Source organism: Apodemus sylvaticus, chromosome 2 (assembly GCF_947179515.1).
Source record: "Apodemus sylvaticus chromosome 2, mApoSyl1.1, whole genome shotgun sequence".
NCBI classification, from domain to species: Eukaryota; Metazoa; Chordata; class Mammalia; order Rodentia; family Muridae; genus Apodemus; species Apodemus sylvaticus.
In genome coordinates this window covers 23963192-23982782 of record NC_067473.1, presented here as the reverse complement: position 1 = coordinate 23982782, position 19591 = coordinate 23963192, and the positions used below count along the sequence as shown (strand labels likewise).

At 38.8% G+C, this 19591-nt stretch overlaps 2 protein-coding genes across 4 annotated transcripts in view; one reads left to right on the top strand and one right to left on the bottom strand.

Annotated features, from left to right (window-relative positions):
* Ankib1 (ankyrin repeat and IBR domain containing 1) overlaps positions 1-2523 on the bottom strand; it is a 105564-nt gene extending 103041 nt beyond the window's left edge. For all 3 annotated transcript variants that reach the window (XM_052173175.1, XM_052173176.1, XM_052173177.1), the window contains exon 1: positions 2434-2523. The gene's annotated coding sequence lies outside the window, so the exon portion shown is untranslated. The remainder of the gene's footprint in view (positions 1-2433) is intronic.
* A 487-nt stretch (positions 2524-3010) lies between these two features.
* Krit1 (KRIT1 ankyrin repeat containing) overlaps positions 3011-19591 on the top strand; it is a 35734-nt gene continuing 19153 nt past the window's right edge. The window contains exons 1-9 of the mRNA XM_052173178.1: positions 3011-3316; positions 6131-6278; positions 7019-7178; positions 9362-9454; positions 11218-11347; positions 12050-12293; positions 12451-12566; positions 12759-12902; positions 19345-19501. Coding sequence (XP_052029138.1) covers positions 6177-6278; positions 7019-7178; positions 9362-9454; positions 11218-11347; positions 12050-12293; positions 12451-12566; positions 12759-12902; positions 19345-19501 — 1146 coding nt within the window. The 5' untranslated portion in view covers positions 3011-3316; positions 6131-6176. The remainder of the gene's footprint in view (positions 3317-6130; positions 6279-7018; positions 7179-9361; positions 9455-11217; positions 11348-12049; positions 12294-12450; positions 12567-12758; positions 12903-19344; positions 19502-19591) is intronic.

Here is a 19591-nt window from a genome sequence, read left to right as displayed (position 1 = left end):
AAGAGGTATTAATGATCTGCCTGTGACATCAAGAACAGAAAAGCATGGAATTAGTAAAGTGCACTGACCAAAAGAAGAGCAAGCTCTTAACAGATTTTGATTTTTAAAATGAGCAAAATGTAATACAAATGAAGCACAGAGGGAAGAGCACTAGCAGTCGTAAGCTGTGCTTCTGAAAATGTCAGGGGCTCCAAGAAACTCTTAGATTGAACGGCATCAAAATGCTATTGGGCTGTAAATCCTTCTAATAACAGGGGTATACCATCACTTTTCAAGTCTGAAAGAGTATTTTCATTGCAGAACCAAAATCCTCTAAGACATTTAGAAAGAATCACAGTCAAATGTTGGTAAATTCAACAAGAAAAGGAATCTTGACATACTTAACCTTGTAGTGACTGAGCATTAATCCTGATCTTCACACACAGTTCAGTAAAGGTTGAATGAGATGAGGAAATGCAAGAAGCAGGAGAGTAAAGGATGTAGGGTGGGGAGAGAAGAGGCAGTCTGAAGAAAAGATACTGTAAAGTCCAAAAATCACTGTTCCTCTAGTTAGATACCTAAACATTTTTAGGATTATAAGCAAACTCCTCCAAGCTGAGACAACTCTGAGCTGACTCTGAATATTTGAAACACTTAAAAATGTAACCTAGATGAATGAGGCATGATCCCTCAAAGAGAAGAAAATTACTAAAACGCTGAGGAAAGTTTTTCACTCCATTCATGGAGGTCAGAGAAACTTTATCCATGCTTTTCCATCAACTGTATTTCCTCATATACAAAGATAACTTTGATCTTTTACCTACAGGCAAGCTGTATAAATATATGTTTCACTTTCACAAGTGAGCACACCCAAGAAAGGAAGAGGAAAGACAATCATGTCTCAGAAGTGAGGGTGTCACAGGAGTATAAAAGAGTGGCTAACAGAACTTCATCTCCACAGCTCAGCATGCACCTGTTTATAGTCCTTATTTTATAGGACTGCATACATGATTTCAGGACTTGTTCATAGCATAAACTCAAGATTCTCAGAGCTGTGAGGAAATAAATTAAATAGGAAAAGTTGGTCCTATCTTTCCTCTTTGTCCCAAAGACAACAGAAATTAGTGGAATTTTCAAAAAAGAGTGTTCCATGCAATTGTCCATTCCCTGAGGAAAACACTCAGAGCTTCTTAATCAGAAGCTGATTTTTACAGAAAACAGAAGCCACACCTTCAACAATGCACTCAAGTCTTCACGGTGTTGAGCTTCTGGGCCATGTAAAGTCCATTTCCAGACTGACTGTTAGGGCTACATCTTCTCAGTGTGCTTCAAACTGAACTGTGAAGGGTAAAGTTACAAAAAGAAACGGCCCAAGACAAACTGCTAAAAGGTCTGTTGGGGTGACTAAACATATGTATTGTTCTTAAAGAAATAGTTTCCAAGAAAAAAAAATCACCAATGCTACCATACTACCTTAGTTTACAGAATAATAACAGAACCTACGACATACAGAGTAACATTTTTAGAATTATCATTTGCTTTCTACAGTGCCTTGAAAAGTAGTTAAGGCACAAAGACACATGACAGCTATTGTCCAATCACTGACAGTATTAAAATTATGTTTTAATCTAATTTCTGGAAAGTTCTGCAAAAGCAACCTAAAAAAAAATGCAAACTAAAATTTAACGAGAAACAGCTTAGTCAAACAGTAATCAAAACAGTAAGAAATTAACAGTATCCAAAGTACACTATCTAAAAAAATCCAGATGTTTTCACACTCTGTCTTCAGATTTACTAGTAAAGCTTTTCGGGAATGGGTCGTTTCCATGCAAGATATTTCAACATGCCATTCCATATGAATGAAGCTTGTGAGAATAAGACCTCTTCAGGAGATGCTTCTTTACAGCTCTAGCTCCAATTTCCTTCACCTCGAACATCAACGTACGAACAGTTCACACATTAAGGGAGAAGAATGAGGGTACAGAGGAGCGTTCATTCTTTTGTTTGGGTGGCAAAAGCAACATTTAAAGGTTCTGTGGTGCCATCTGCACCTATCCCCACCCATGACAGTCCTACAGAGCACTTTGAACCTATTCGCTCCTCACTACTTCAGGTCCACAGAGTTAGTGGAATCCAAGGCTTTCGGGGTCCCAAAAAGGGTTGCGGAGGCTGTGAGGTCCGGGGTTCTACAGAAAAGGAAGGAGGGCACGAATCTTTTGAGGACAGAGGGACAAGGCGATGGAGACGCGTGTGGAGGATGGGACGCGCCGCGGAAACCGGGAGACTTGCAAATTCGTGAGCGCGAGAAACCCCGTAGGGTAGACAGGATGCCGTGCTCGTTCGGGGAAGGGGAGAGAAGGGGCGACGGGCACACTCGCAAGAGTCGCGGAAGGGCGTGAACTAGGCAGCTCGAGACCGCCCCGGCCAGAGCCGAGCCGCGAAGCAGAGACTTACGGTTACTCCTCCCGGCGGGGACCGGAGTCGCGTGAATCCCCCAGATCTGCAGCTCTCCCTCTGCCGCGGCCACCTGCCTCTCGCGCCGAGCGGGTGACCTCGGGTCCACTCCGCGCCCCACCCACCCGCCGCCAGCGGCTGCGGGAGCCGGAGGATGCGCGCTGGAGGCCCGCGGGAAGCGCTGCGCGAGCCCGACGCGCCGGGCGAGCTCACACTGGGCGGGCGCCCCCCATCTTCTCCCGCTGCGCGCCGCCGCTCTCAGGGTAGGGAGGAGGGGGCGGTGGCGCTTGCCTCCGCCGCTCGGTCAAGTCCAGCGCATGGTCGTGCCGGGTGCGCGCGCAGCCGCGGAGGCCGACCTGCCCCCTTGCTAGCGTCGGGCTCGGCTGCGGCCAACACCGCGAGCTCACAGCTGCCGGCTCCAGACAGCCGCCGCCGCCGCCGCCGCCGCCGTCACCGCCGCCGCACGGAGTGGCACGGACCTGCACGAACGGCGGCACCCCGCAGACCGACCCGGAAGCTTTTCAGCCGCAAACCTGAAGCGGGCTTGGGGGCGTAACCCCGGAAGTTATTACCCGGCGCCGGTGGCGGCGGGACGGCGAGCTGAGGCCTTGGGAGCCCCAAGCTTGTGGAGAGGCTGGAGGATTCCCGGGGCGGAGGAACAGGAAGGACAGTGGAGAACAGGTGCCTGGAGACCCGAACTCGCGGGGGCGGCTTCTGGTGACAACCCAGGGGCTCCCTGCCACAGGAAGTTGGGTTGGGCCTCCGGGCCTCCTAGCCAGGCAGGAGGAATGAGAAAGCGGTGAGCGGCCCCTCAGTCCACCGGTTGCGGCCCCACCTCTGACTTGGATGTAGCGGCTTGAGGGAAGATCCGCCGCCCGCTCGGGTGAGTCTCAAACATTGCCTTGGCAGAAACAAGGAAAGGCAAGAGCCAGACGCCAGCTAGAGAAAATGGCAGGGACACCGAAGCTCCCCCAGCGCGGCTCCGCAGGCAGGGGGTGTTGTTTCTCACGCGCAGTTGCCGAGGAGTCACCGTGGTCTTTGGGTGGGAACGTTTGGAGCAAAGCAGGTTGCATTTTCCCCCTATGGTGGATCACCGGTGGGTGGTGCCAGGGAAGGACTTCCCAGGCGGGGTTGTCATTGTCGGGACAGTGACAGCTTATCGGTTGTAGCTGTCTTCTCTCTTTGGCTGGCTTTCTTTGCTATCTATCCCCTCCCCTCGGTGTTTGTAACTTCACCAGAAGCCTTTATGTGGCTGGCTTGCCTCAAGATTTCAGCTCCATTCCTGTCCTGCTCTCTCAGGGAACTTAACTTGCAAACAGACCCACTGACCCACAGTGGAATAATCACCCCTGCTGTGGGAACTGCATGAAAATTGTATGCCTCTCCTCTCTCAATCGTAATGATAATCAGAAGTGTCCCTATATATTTCTAAAAAGAGCGCAGGCAGCCCTCCCAGTTATAAACCATCTCCACTTAGGTAAGTCCTCATTATTTACACAGCATATCTTTCATGCCTGAGCATTTTCTCCAGCGCAGTGAGCCATATAGCTCATTAGCAGTGCCTTTATTTCTTGTGACTACTTCTCTCTTCCTATCAGTTTGCGTTTCAGCTGCACCAGCCTTACCATGGTGGCTGGGAGCTTTTGTAGTTTTCCTGCCTTCGACATTTGTTTTCTTCTATGTCATTGGAAGACTAAGTGCTCCAGTGCAAATACTTGTTGAAAATAAATGCTAAGAAATTTTGCGAGATATGTTAATAGTAAATTTATTTTATATATTTAAAATATTTGATGAGTATTTAAAATATATGAGTATTAACATGGAACACTTTGTTAATAGACACTTTCTTGTTATGAATTGATTAAGAATTAGTTTAAATTGTGTCTAGAAAGTTAACAACTACTTAGTTTCTATAATTGCTATGTGCTTTGTATAGTGTCTATAATACAATGTCTTTTTAAAAGGTTTGCAGACTTTAAGGCATTCATATGTATGTCTATATCTTGTTTATAGTTTATTATGTTTTAGTCGGTGTTAATCTGGGATGAAAAGCAGTAGCTAAATAGGAATTTTTTAGAAAAGCCTCTTTTTTACTGTCTATAAGCAGCTCTTTTGCATGTAGTGGATTTTTTAGAATATTCTTATAAAATTTTTGAGCTGAAAAAACAAAACTCCATGAAATATAGAATGATCTGTCCTTAAAACTTTAAACAAAATGAAATATCTTTATCCTAATATTTCAGTCAAGCTTCTTCAGGGAAATATCTTTGGGCTGTCCCTGTCTCTGTTGCAGGGACCCTTCCCCTAACCAGGCTGCTGCTTCCAGCTCAAGAAGATGCAAATAGTCTTACCACAATTTGACTTGAAGGCTGATTGATAGCCCTCCCCTTTTCTGCAGAGAAAAGGAGTGTTTGCAGGGAGACTAAGAAGGGTCTGAGAGGAGAGGATGGAGGGGAAACCTTAGTTGGGGTGTAAAGGAAATAAATAATTGAAAAAAATAATACCTTTAGTTTCTTTGGCACAAAGTCAATGAAAACTTTTGTAACTAAAATGTTTTATTAAGCCAAATGTTTGTGAAATGATACTTGTTAAACTTTTAGACTAAATTTTATTTAAAATGCCAGAAGTTATTGAATTTTAAAAAGATTTCATTTTAATGAAGTTTTCAAGAATAAGACATCTTTAAATTTTAGGAAAGTGAGTCAGGGCATCATAAGAGCTAGTCACTTGCCTCTGAGAAAACACAGTAACCATGTGTCCTCTCCAGGAACATGTCAGGCCTTTCTTGAAAATGCTCTTGTTCTCCTCTTTCTCTCCTGGGAGTTGAAAGCAGTAAGGCACTCATTAAATATGACAAAACCATTTTAATGCCTAATGGCCTTTTAAAACAGCGAAGAGTGTTCATGTAACTAGCAAAGAAACTCTTTGCTTCATGTTCTTTCAGAAACTTATTGGCATATAACTCAGGGAACTTTTAAAAGCTGATGAAGATACTTCATTCAAGAGAAGCTTTTTAGTAGAGCTGTGAAAAAGTAATTGCATTGACAACGAGAACATTCAGCAGTCACACAGACAGCTGAAAGTCAACTATTTTTTCAAAAATTGCCCAATGAAGACTTAAAAATAGTTTTGGAGGGATAGGGAGAATTATATTCATCAATACATTGAATATATTTAGAAGAACAACTTTGGATTATCTAGAGAACTAATAACACAGACGGAAAAGATTTCTTTTGTCAACTGACCAAATGGTTGAGATCTATAATGGGCATATCCAAAGAACATTATAAATTCTAGGTTAGGTCATCCAAATGATTAAATCAAATATTTTCTTAATAAAAGTTATAGAGTGTCAGTAACTATAAAGTAGCCAGCTACTCCCAGATTCCAAACTTCACATTTATTTGTATACTGTATAGGAAATAAGAGTATATTATTCTGAACCACTATTTCAAGTTATTATTTACTTTATAAGATCTTTTATAATTGTATCACCTTTTAAGCCTCAAATTCTTGATTCTGAATGTTGAAGATAAAGTCATCTCTTGTTCGCCTTTTAGGTATTATATATTATAAGACATAAAAGTCACCATTTTATATTTTTTTTTTCAAAGTAGATATTAGAAAATAAAACTTGTTGGATTAGGATGTAATGCTTTTTTTTTCTTTTTTTTTTTCTTTTTTACCTTGCCACCAGTTATGTCATTTCCTCTTCCAAGGACCTTTTTTTGTTTTATAAAGCAATGGGAAATCCAGAAAACATAGAAGATGCTTACGTTGCTGTTATCCGTCCAAAGAATACTGCCAGCCTCAACTCCCGGGAGTATAGAGCTAAGTCCTATGAAGTGAGAAGATTTAATAACATTTAATTCCTACTATTGAATGTCATTCTGTACTACCATTTACATATAAAGCATCATGAACATATGCTGTAATTATTATTAATATGCTAGTTAATATAGATCTCTATCCACTTGTATTTTTTCAACTTGTGCACTTCATAATTTGGCATTCATTTTTATGTCTAGATTATTAGATTAAAAAGTTGTTTGGGGCCTGAGATATAAGCCAGTTCATGGAGTGCTTGGCTCGCATAGATTTTTCAGCACTGCATAAAACCAGTCAGAATGGTTTTTGGCTACACAGGGAGATTGAGGCCAGCCTGGGTATGCATGAGGCCCTGCCTTACAAATGAAAGAAACAGAGAAAGACAAAGTCATGATTTTCTTATGTTTTTTTACTTAGATCTTTGTGTAATTTATGGAATAACTCAAAAGGTAAAAACTTAATGAAAAAATCAATTTACTCAGCCTAATTTCTACATTTTGCTTAAATTGCTTTTGGAATGTTATCTGAAGCCATTTCCCAGTCTTGTTTGCACTATCAATTGACTTGGGAAACTATAGTGCTAGGAGCCCATTATGATTTAATAGATCCAGAGAGGAGACTAGTGCTAGGATTATTTTCAAACGCCATAGATTATTCTATAATATGATCCTAGGATTGAGAAAGACTGTCAGATTATAATAGTATTCTAGGGAAAGTAAATTTTAAACTTTGTATTAATGTCATTTTCTTATCTAAGATTTTATTGCATGAAGTTCCCATTGAAGGACAGAAAAAAAAGAGAAAGAAAGTTTTGCTGGAAACTAAACTTCAAGGCAACAGTGAAATAGCACAAGGCATATTGGACTATGTAGTAGAAACTACCAAACCAATTTCTCCTGCAAACCAGGGGATAAAAGGTAGGAAGCTTCTCTCTCCTCACACCTAACAATCTTGTTCTTAATACTTAAAAAAAACATTTGTGTGTTAGAGGATTGTTTTGCTTTGTTTATGTTGTTCTGAAACAGAGTCTCACTGTGTAACCCTGGCTATCCTGGAACTCATTATATAGACCAGGCTGGCCTTAAATTTTCAGAGATCTGTCTGCTGCTGCCTCCTGAGTTCGGCTGAGATTAAAACCTGTGTGCTCTGTCTGGCCCAGAAAAGAAATTTTTTAAAAAATATTTTAAAATCTTCCTACCTTTCCATTTAAAAAAGAATAAAAAACCTCAGGAAGTTGTTAAACTATAGCCCAGCTCTTCCAAGAAGTAACGTAGATTCAAGTATAGAATATTCCAGTATTTGTTATGTACTTTATCATGCTCACTGCTCCAGTTCAGCCCCTCCTCCTCCTGCACTGACCCGCCTCTTCCCAGTGATGGCTAATTTGCATAGAACCCTACCGTGTAAGAAGATACAGTGTTAGGGATTTATTTAAAGGAAGGCTACAGATTTCTTTTGCTAGCAATATAGTTTTGTAGATAATTATCTTTGTGCAACTACCAAACAAAAAAAAACTAACCATAGGCCTCTCTTATAGCTAAGGGAAACAATATTCATGGATTAGTTAGCCAAAACAACAACAAAAAACCTTTACATTAATAAGGTAGTAGTTGTTTTCTTCTTTTTTTAATCATAAAAGGAAGATCCTTTTAAAAAAATTTTAAAAATTCAAAAAAGAAAGAAGAAAAAAACAGAAAAGATATTATAAACATACCAACCTCAGCTGGGACAGATGGATCTCTGTGAGTTCAAGGCCAGCCTAGTATACACCGGGAGATCCAGGACAGCCAGGGCAACATAGAGAAATCCTGTCTTAAAAAACCAAAGTCGGGGAAAAGTATTAATGCTGAAAGGTTGAAGCCCATTTAAAATATTAGATAATGTGCAGTTGGTACAAGTTATTGAAAAATAATAACCTATTTTCAGAGGCTTTGACTTTGACCTCCTAAGAAACAGACAGCAGTCAGAAGGTATAACAGTTATAAGCTGTGCATATACAGTAGGAGTTATAATTTTAAAAGGAAAATATTCAGGGGCTCAAGAGATGGCTCAGTGGTTAAGAGCATTGGCTGCTCTCACAGAGGACTGGGTTCAGTTTCCTACATCCACATGAAGGCTCACAACTCCCTCCAGTTCCAGCTAATAGGAAATTTCTAGGACATTAAAATATGACCCTGGGTCTGTTAGTTGTTTGTCTATATGTTGATTCTGTAGTATCAAAATTTACCAGCATATATTTTTTTATATTTTAATTTAAAACTCTGAATGTATTTAGTGTATGCATGCATACCTGTGTGGTCATTTGTATGTGCAAGTACAGGTCCTGCTTAGACCATAGCTCATGTATGGCAGTGAGAGGACAGCTTTGAGTGTCTGCCCTTGCCTTCTACCTTGTTGGATAAGAGATTTCTTTATTGCTAGCATCTGCAGACACTACTTGGCCTCACCTTTGTGTACACCTTCCTTATTGCTTGTCCGCCAGTGGTATTATAGGCACACACTCAGTATTGTGCCCAGATTATCCTGGCTTTGCAGATTTGAACTCAGGTTCTCACACTTGTACAGCAAATACTTAACCCACTTAGTCGTCTCCCTGACTGCCAGAATTACCAGTTTTTATTAGTGCATATAATATGACAGGATAAAAATATAATACATAGCTGCCTTTTATATATTTGAGTTTCTTTTCTAAAATCATCATTTTCTTTGGTCTTTTTGTATATATTTTTAATCTCTAATTTTTAAATTTTATTTGTTTTTGTGATACTAGAGATCAAACTTAGACCTTTGTTCATATAAGACAAGTGTAATATCAATGAGGGGTCTCTACAACCCCTAAAATCTTGGTTTCTAATCTTGAAGATAATTTATACAATTTAAATGTCTATTATGTCTAGCCAGGTATGACATCTTGCACGTGTAACTGCTGCACTGAGGCAGCAGGGTCTGAGTAAAGGCTGGCTCGGGCTACATGGGGGTCCAGGCCAGGACCACAGTGGGGGACTTGATTTCAACAAAGCAAAGAAGCAAGCAAGCAAAAAAACATTCTCTTACTTTCATCTTTGCTCTGTTTGTTGGGTGGCTTTGTTTTAATTGTTAGGGAAACGAGTAGTGCTGATGAAGAAGTTCCCTCTGGATGGAGAGAAGACAGGCAGAGAAGCAGCACTCTTTATTGTTCCGTCAGTTGTCAAAGGTAACCTAAATGTACTTTATAGATTTTTAAGTATTGTGAATGTAAATTGGAAGTTTGCTGAAGTACTTAGGAATGTACATTATAGTTACTATTGTAATATTGTTACACATGTTTTTAAGTTAACAGAACAAAACAATGTCAAATATTTTAATTTCCCCAGGTAATATATAGGCTTCTTGGCTAATTCATAATGTTTTCATTTCTACTTTTAAGATGTAGATGTGATGAGAGAAATAATTGAATTTAAATGTATTCAGGTTAGGAAGCTAGAGAGTTGGGTGGTTCAGTAGTGTAAACCGGTGACAGGACTTCCAGAGGTCCCAGGTTAGTGCTCATCTTCCAGACGGTGGGTCACAACCACCAGTGACTCCAACTTTAGGGATCCAGCACTGTGTTCTAGTTTCTGAAGGTACCAGGCATGCACATGGTAGATAAATATACTTGAAGGCAAAATATTCATGCACACAAAATAAAATTAAAATTAAAAAGTATTCTGGTCATAAAGCAATTTTTCAAAGGATATGCCATTAATAGGCCAGAAATAGATATAACTTATAATGATGCCAAGAAAATGCTAATTACAGTTCTAAATAATTCTGCCTAGTAATATTGATAACACTTACAGAACATAGATCTACTATAAAATTTTAAATTGAGCTTTTGAAATCTTAGAATAATAGAAAGCAATTTTGAATTTCAGTGCAGCTCCTATAATTAATTTTGAGACTTTGGATTAATCTTTAAAATTTAATTATATGTATATAGAGAAAATATTATTCCATATTCTTACCTGATTCATAGTATAGAAAGAATTCATTGAGATACCTGATATGAAATTTCTTTACAAACTATAGAGTGTTGGCCTCACATAAGTGTAGGCCACACAGTTAATACTTTGATAAAGATTTAATGACTTACCATAGACATCCCATCAGTCTGCTGCAGCTTCGTGTAGTTACATTATTTTGTTGACCAGTATAGCATGCAAGATTTGTTTTCCAAAGCATTCTCAAGCTTAAAAAGTGTTCTTTCAGCCAGGCGGTGGTGGTGCACGCCTGTATTCCCAGCACTCTGGGAGGCTGGGAGGCAGAGGCAGGCGGATTTCTGAGTTCAAGGCCAGCCTGGTCTACAGAGTGAGTTTCAGGACAGCCAGGGCTATACAGAGAACCCCTGTCTCGAAAAAACCAAATCAAAAAACAAAAACAAAACAAAACAAAAAAGTGTTCTTTCAAATGATGTTGGAAACCTTAATACATTATTGAGAAAGATTATAAATACTGGTGCCAGCGGGCTGGCTTAGTGAGTATAAGTGCTTTTAGTGCAGTCCTGACAACCTGAGTTTGATTCTTGGAACCCACATAAAACAGCCAATAAGCCTCTGGAATCCCAGCACTCCATCTGTGAGTTGGGAGATGGAGACGGTAGAATGAATGAACCAAAACTCATGGACCAGCTATCTTGGACCAACTATCTGATGCACATGGCAGAAACAAGACATGAATTGCATCAAAAGGGTAGCAGATAAGAACCAAAAGTTGTTCCCTGACCTACACACAAACACTAAATAAAATTTAAAATTATAAATGTTGTGTTTATCTAAGTAGACAAGTTACAGAACTGGCTGTCACTTGAATTTAGGTCTCATAATTCCAAATACAGAACAGTTTGTTAATATTTTACAAATTGTGAGAACTTGTTCTATATGAAGAAAGTATATTTGTAGGCTTATGTAGCAGAATAATTTCTTCACTTTTCTTTTTCAGATAATACTAAATATGCATATACTCCTGGATGCCCAATTTTTTACTGCTTACAAGATATCATGAGAGTTTGTAGTGAGTCTAGTACTCACTTTGCGACACTTACAGCAAGGATGTTAATAGCCTTGGATAAGTAAGAAATGCATTCAGAATATTTTCATCAATCATAATCATGAAATTAGTTTGAGATTCACTTCTGGAAAAAATTAATGAAAATAACCTATTAAATTTTAAAATGGTCATTTTTTTTAGTTATAAGGATGAACCCCCTTTAGTTATAAGGATGAACCTCGCTTGTTTATAGTATGTTAACTTTTCTTTGAAAAATAATAACTGCTTCCCAGCATTCAGGATAATTCTTCTGTTATAAAAGTAGGCATAGTAGATATTCTTTTCAGTGGACCAGTCATCATCTGTCTTCTTTTGTGTAGTATCACATTCCAGGAAGTCCAATTGTAGAAGTACTTTGTACTTTTTAGAGGTGTTTTTATGATTATAGTGGCAGACATTTTAGAATAACTGCTGTGTCTACTGACAAAGCATTTATTAAGTACTGAACACTAAAAATATTTTATTATATTTTATTTATACATATTACTTATTTACCATTTATAAATAAAAAGTACATTATTTTTCCCTGGGGGGCGGGCAAAATTCTTTGAAGAAGGATTTGGTAGGCTTCTTGATACCATAGATTCTGAATGTATTTATAAATTATAAATAATATATATTAATTGACTGTAGTGTTAGGTGGTCTCAGATGTCAGAGTTCTACAGTAGTTCTCCTTTGTCATCTTTGGAGCACGTGCTTCTGCCTCCTTTTCCTCGCCTGCAGGTGGTTAGATGAGCGCCATGCGCAGTCTCACTTCATTCCAGCTTTATTCCGACCTTCTCCCCTCGAACGGATAAAGACGAATGTCATAAACCCGGCGTATGCTGCTGAATTAGGGCAGGTAGAAAACTCACTACATATGGGCTACAGTGCACTAGAAATAAAGAGTAAGATGTTAGCCCTGGAGAAAGCAGACACCTGCATTTACAACCCTTTGTTTGGATCAGACCTTCAGTACACAAATCGGGTAAGAGTTAGACAGCTTAAGTATAAGTTTGTTTTCTAACAAAGATGCACTGGTTGTCATTGTAAACATTAAAATGCCAGTGCTTTATTTATATATGAAAGTCAAACATCTGAGGCTTTTAAGTAATTTGTATTTTCTTTTGTTTTTCCTTTTCTAGGTAGATAAAGTGGTAATAAATCCATACTTTGGTCTTGGAGCTCCAGACTACTCAAAAATCCAAATTCCCAAACAGGAAAAGTGGCAGCGCAGCATGAGCAGTGTTGTGGAAGACAAGTACAGTTTTGGTTTTATTCTCATTGCCTTTCATAGCTTGCTGTTAAAATATGCACAGGCAGGAAGTCAGCAGTCGGCACTAGCTGCAGACTGCTCAGCAAGAGCTAGTTCTCACAGGTGAAGCACTTTTGTTTTGAAGTAGTGTGAATGTCAACAGTATTTATATTTTCTTAATTTCTTTTTTATGGTTAGAGAACGACAATGGGTTGATGACTTTCCTTTACATCGAAATGCCTGTGAAGGAGATTCAGAATTACTAAGCCATCTTCTCGATAAAGGATTTTCAGTCAACCAACTAGATAATGACCACTGGGCACCCATTCATTATGCATGCTGGTAAATAAATTATTCTGTTTAGGAAAAGTGAACTCAGTATTGTTTCTTATCAGAAAACTGTTCTCATACCATTGCTTGTCTTTTGAGTATTCTGTTCAGATCTTTGATTACTGTGTCTATGCTACTGTTCAGAACTGCCAGATCTGCTGTGAGTAAAGCACTAGCAGTCTTCTTTATCAGCCATACAGTAAGATAGCCAGTAGGTAGTAAGCGTCAGTGCAAACTGTGGGCCTCCATCTTGCTCCTTTATGATACTATTGCTTTGTATTGCATTGGTTTCTTCTTGCTATAAAATTGGCATTTGTTAAGCACATGGGATCTGACATGGTATCAAGAAGTCTACCAAATCCTTCTTCAAAGGTTCCCCCTGCCCCAGGGAAAAATAATGTTTTTAATATTTTAGAGTAGAGTCATAAAATCATAATATTTTTAAAATACTGATAAAATGTTTAATTCAGACTGAAAATATTTAAACATCAGGTCATTTTTATGACTTTCACCTTTTATAGTCCAGTCATTGCCCTCCTCTGATCTGCCCTTCCACAGTTCCTTATCCCATTCCTCCTCCCCTCTGACTTCAAGAAGATGTTTCCCTCCAGCCCACCTCTGCCCTCCCTGAGGCCTCAAGTCTCTCAAGGGTCTTAGGTGCATCTTCTCCCACTGAGGCCAGACCAGGCAGTCCTCTGCTGTGTGTGTGTCAGGGGCCTCGGACCAGCTAGTGTATGTTGCCTGGTTGATGGCTCAGTGTCTGAGAGATCTCAGGGCTCTGGGTTAGTTGAGACTGCTGGTCTTCCAAGGGAGTCTCCCTCCTCCTCACTTCTTTCAGCCTTTCCCAAATTCAACCACAGGGGTCCCCAACTTCTGACCAATGGTTGGGTATAAGTATCTGTGTCTGTCTTAGTCAGCTGCTTGTTGGGCCTCTCAGCGGACAGTTCCTGTCTGTAAGCACAATATAGAATCAGTAAGTGTCAGGCCTTGGAGCCTCCCCTTGAGATGGATCTCAAGTTGGACTGGTCACTGGACCTTCCTTCCCTCAGTCTGTTAAAGATTCTTAGAATCACTACCTTCTGTTTTATCAAATGTAAGGGTTGGAACAGAATTTGGATTGGTTCTTTTTGTTCATTACTCAGTGTACCTCTTGGCACTCTTACTGTTCTCACAGAATTATAATAATGCTGCTTAGCTGAGCTGAGATCTTACTTCATAGCAGTAATGAACTGTTATAGATTATTGTCTCAAAAAGACATAGTCATGCCATTTCTTATGAGAAGATTGCTTTATTTATTTATTTATTTATTTATTTATTATTAGATACTTTTACATTTTAAATGTTATCCCCCTTTCCTGGTTCCCCCTCCGAAAACCCCCTCACCCATCCCCCTCCCCCTGCTCACCAATCCACCCACTCCCACTTCCCTGTCCTAACATTCCCCTACACTGGGGCATCAAGCCTTCTCAGGACCAAGGGCCTCTCGGCCCTTTGATGTCTAACAAGGCCATACTCTGCTACATATACAGCTGGAGCCATGGGTCCCTCCATGTGTACTCTTTGGTTGGCGGTTTAGGCTCTGGGAGCTCTGGGATACTGTTTGGTTCATATTGTGGTTCCTCCTATGGGGCTGCAAACCCCTCCAGCTCCTTCGAGCCTTTCTCTAGCCTCTCCATTGGGGACTCTGTGCTCAGTTCAATGGTTGGCTGAGAGCATCCCCCTCTGTATTTGTCATGCACTGGCAGAGCCTCTCAGGAGACAGCTATGTCAGGCTCCTGTCAGCAAGCCCATGTTGGCATCCATAATAGTGTCTTGGTTTGCTAACTGTATGTGGGATGGATCCCCAGGTGGGGCAGTCTCTGGATGGTCTTTCCTTCAGTTTCTGATCCACACTTTGTCTCTGTATCTCCTTCCTCCTGTGGGTATTTTCCTTTTAGCATATTATTTTAAGTGATCTTATTTTGTGCCAATAATATTACATTATTAACTACTTATTAAGTATACATAGTATCTTAGTGTCAAATTGAGCAAGGAATCTCACCTCTCTGGGTCAGTTTTACTTATCTATTGTTGTATTCTGTAGCTGCCTGTAGCTACTAGGAACTGGGTTGCTGGAACAGAAGCTGAGGGATAGATGGGGAAGGGGCGAAAAGAATGAGGCCCCAACTTTAGTCGAGGTATGACCTTTTAACATTTGGGCAAATCCCTCCCCCCAGACTCTGGGCTGAGTTCCGGGAAAGTCTTCTGGCCATCCTTGGCTCTATTGCTCAGACAGCTGGGTGGGCCACCTGCTTGATTCAGGAATTCATAGACCTGGAGGAACAATGAACTTAACCTTCACTCTGAACTTCTCCACCTTAGGATAAAAATTCCTGCTGTAACCTTCTTCCCTTTTATGCCCTAACATCAGATTCCTGCCCAAAGCCAATAATTGTCCTTGGCCAATGTCAAGTTCCTACCATGTGGCTTGATACTCCAATATGGCTCTGTACAATCTATAAGTAAATTGTAGTAATTAGGGTAGAGAAATAGCTCAGTAGAAGCCATAAGTTCTAGGTTCAGTCTTCAGCACTGCAAAGAGTAACAGATTGTAAGAAATTAGACCATTTCTTTGTAATTCAAAATTTTCATTTCTCTGATTCTAATATTTATAACAAGTTGTTTAATGGTTATATTTAATATATATGCTTTTTCTGTTTATATTTTTTTCTATTTTATCTATAAATGTGCTCTTGATGGGAAATACAGTTCAGTGGCAGAACATTTAACCAGTGTACGTGAGATCTGAGGTTCTATCTGTAGAAGCAGGGGAAAACCAGCAAGCTTAACTGTGTTCTTATGCTTCTCATTATGAGGAATATTTATATTTTGAACAAGCTATCCTAAATTGTCGTTAGCTGATCTAGTAGATTTTTCCCTCACATAACTAATAATTACCCTAGTACAAACATTACTTAGAGCTAAAAAGAAGGTGTAGAATACTCTTTAACCCTCAAAATGTGCTGAACAGTTGGAAATGATAACATTAGTGAATTTTAATTTAGGGATCCTGGATTTATATATTTGACTTGCTTTCCATTTTGCAGCAGGGATTATTTTCTTCTTTGGGAAAAGAAAAGTAAAACTTTGAACTACCTATTACATAAAAACAAAAGTATAGTGTGACATTTACAGTCTTTTGGGATATACCGAGGTTTCAGTAGCAGGGGTTAGTTCCTTAAGTGTGATCCTTATTAAGTTATGTAATGTTCTAATAGTTTGCTTCTGTATTTACAAGATAGAGTTTAAAATATCTTTCCTAAGATTAAAATAGAAAATGCAAATAAAGTAATTGAGAGCCCATAGTAAGTACTGAATAAATGTTCTTTGATTAATAAATATGGAGTGGGAAAATAGTTCAGTGGTAGGGCATATGCTTAATATGTCAAGAAGGAAGGGGGAGAAGGAAGGGAAAGAAGAAAAAGAATTGTTCAAATGTAAAAACTGATGTCTACATTTAAAATTTGTTAATTTTTAGTATTCTTAGTTATAATTTCTCATGAGTAGGATACAGAGACAAAATTGTCCTTTGATAAAATTTTCTATCAACTAAAATTAATGATCATTATTGGATTAATGTGAATTTGAAGAATGAGTGGTGTGGCCCTGGCTGGGTAGGACACTCATAACACGAGCAATTGGGAGGCAGAGGCAGGAATGTCAGTACAAGGTTGAGCCTAGCCTTGTCTGTATACCAGCCCGAGCTATGTAGTGAGATCCTGCCTCAAAAGAAAAACTAAGAACTCATAAAAACCATACTTGAAGTCACTACTTCATGGCAGGGCTATGAAGGGACATAGGCTATTTCAGGCTGGTTAGTCCTGTCTTTTTTTTTTTTTTTTTTTTTTTTAGTCAAATTGGCCTTAAACTTTTCCTCCTCCTGCCTCTGCCTAAGTGCTGGGATTACAGACAGACACCAGACACACCATTCCTGGTCCTATCTATATAAGGTTAAACTATATGTTTACCCCTTAGGATCTCATCCTTAAATTTTTGCTTAGATCAGTAATTCTTAATTCTTGATTTGAAGACAACCTTTCTTTTTGGAAATTATAAGATCCCAAAGAGCCTTTGTTTATGTGGAAATAATTTAGTGATATTTATCATATTAGAAATCATATTAGAAATCAAAGTGAATATGTGTTTATCAATACCAAAAACCTACTATATATAACAGTTTTATGAAAAATGCTATATTTTCTAAAATAATTTTTATTTATATTATTACTTATTTAACAAAAATACTGTTTTAGAGTATTACTAATCTCTATTCTCCCTAGCTAATAGATGTAATCTTATTTCTTTTCTCCTTTCAGTTTCTGCCTTTAGTCTGTTTCAAAACATGTCATGAAACTTCCAGAATCTCCATCCTTCTCCTTTGTTCCCAGGCAAAATTGGAATTGAGAGGGCTTGCCCTATCATTACTATTATTGAATAGTATGTTGTTGTTATTATTAGCCTTTGTTTGTAGTCTATCCTATAGAGTTTAGAGAACCAGGTTCTCAGTGGCTCATGGTCATGAAATTGTGGGTAAATTACATAACTGATTCAAACATCACTTTTTTAATCCTTTTGATACAATTAGCTCTACCTACATCATAATTCATTGTGACAACTATATTAAATACGTGAATGAGAAAAGTTTAAAGTCATTCAGAAGTCATGTTCGATTTAGTTACTTTTGTTACCATTTGAACTGTTCTATTTCATATTCTCTCCTGTCTTTTCCTGTAAGGGTGCTTTTCTAAATGGAATTCAGTACTATAGGATAGATAGCATTCTCTAAGTTTAGTCAAAGAGTATATATTCTTCCAGGCTTAGCAATAGTTGTGCTCAGTTGCATATTTTACAGTTTACACATTTTCAGATAAACATTCTAGGCTTTGCCTCCTTGCTCAGTATTGTTTTGCATTTTTAGTTGCTAATAAACAGTTTATTCCCTTCTTTTTGGAGCTTTTATGCTTTTTGCATAAAACACTTTAAAAAACATAGTAACAGCATTCTGGGGAACTCCCAAGCTGATAGAGAACGGAAGTACATAAATGAAGATGATACTGGGCAAAATGAGATAAGCCTCTTAAAAAACAAAAAAAATAAAATGCTATTTTTTATTTATTAATGCATTAGCAAGGTGCAGTGTATCTTTCTTTCTTCAGAGTAATAATGGAGTTTGACCTGACCAGAATGGGGAAGAGAAAGACACCTTACACACAGTAAACCACAGTGTGAAGAGACATGACTAAGAATGGGCAGGCTACAAGTGACCTTCAGAGTAGGGTGGAACTACAGCGTGTGAAGGGAAAGACAGCACAAGTTGAAGTCGAATCAAATCACTTTTAGTATGCTGTCCCCCCAGGTGCCCTACTCTGAAAACCAAATTTCACTTTCCCTTCTTCTCTACTCCCTCTTACTCCAGACAGCAGATTCCTTTCAGCCTTTGCTTCAGCTCAGCCTTGAGCATCCCTTTGGTTCTAAGCAGAAGGCTGACTCACAATACCTGGTGTGCGGTTTGGATTCTCCTGAGACCTTGAATTGCGTATTTCTTTTCCCAAGCCTAAAATCGCTTTACTTTTTTCAGTTCTGTTCTATTTAAAAGCCAATTCAAATTGTGTGGGTTTTTTTAAAAAATACATTTAAAATTGTCTTGAACTGGAGTTGTATCATCTCTCTTTCCAATAATTTTTAAAGAGCGTACTATTCTGATCTTTAAAAATTTGAAGTGTCAGAGAGATGGATGTTTCAGGAGGGTAAGAGCACTGTGCTCCCAGAGGAGCTGGGTTCCAATCACAGTGTCCACATGGTGGCTCACAGCCATCTGTAATTCCAGTTCCAAGGGTACTGCACACAGATGATACATACATGTGTGCAGGCAAAACTTGCCCATACACATAAAATAATCTTTACAAAAATACTAAATTATCCTAATCTTTTTGTTATCGTAAGCTGTTTACTTATATCTTACAACATTATATAACTTATTCAGTGTAATCTTTATTTTTTTAATAACTTAATTTCTGATTTTAAGTTGCTTTTTGTGCTGTTACTTTGTTTGGTTGTTTATCTGGTGCTGGAACTGAACCCTGGGTTCTTGATGCATTTATTTATCAGTAAGCTACACTTTCTGACCCAATTATGAGCTCAAAATTATATCTCCTAATTTCTCCCTTTTGTACTTCTTATGGAGTGATTATGCCATCGTTTTTTCTCTTGTTTTAAGACTATATTTCAATTAGTTGATCAGAATTGAGCCATGGTAACACATAAAAAGTTCCTAAGTTCCAGACTCTTGGGTCAGTATATCTACAGTGCTCCTTTGTTCTCTAGAGTCCCTTTAGATACTTTGTAAAACTTGAATTTTTTTAAACATATCAGGTGGGGATTGTTTTTTTAGGTAAATTGTATTTATTTTTGTAGGTATGGAAAGGTTGAGGCCACTCGCATATTATTAGAGAAAGGAAAGTGCAATCCAAACCTTTTAAATGGCCAGCTCAGTTCACCGCTTCATTTCGCTGCTGGAGGGGGACATGCTGAAATAGTACAGATCCTCCTAACACACCCGGACATTGACAGAGTACGGTTCTCTCTTCTTTTTATATTTTACTATTTAGTGACTAATAATTAGTGATAAAAATGTTTAATTGTATATTTAACAGGTCAACTA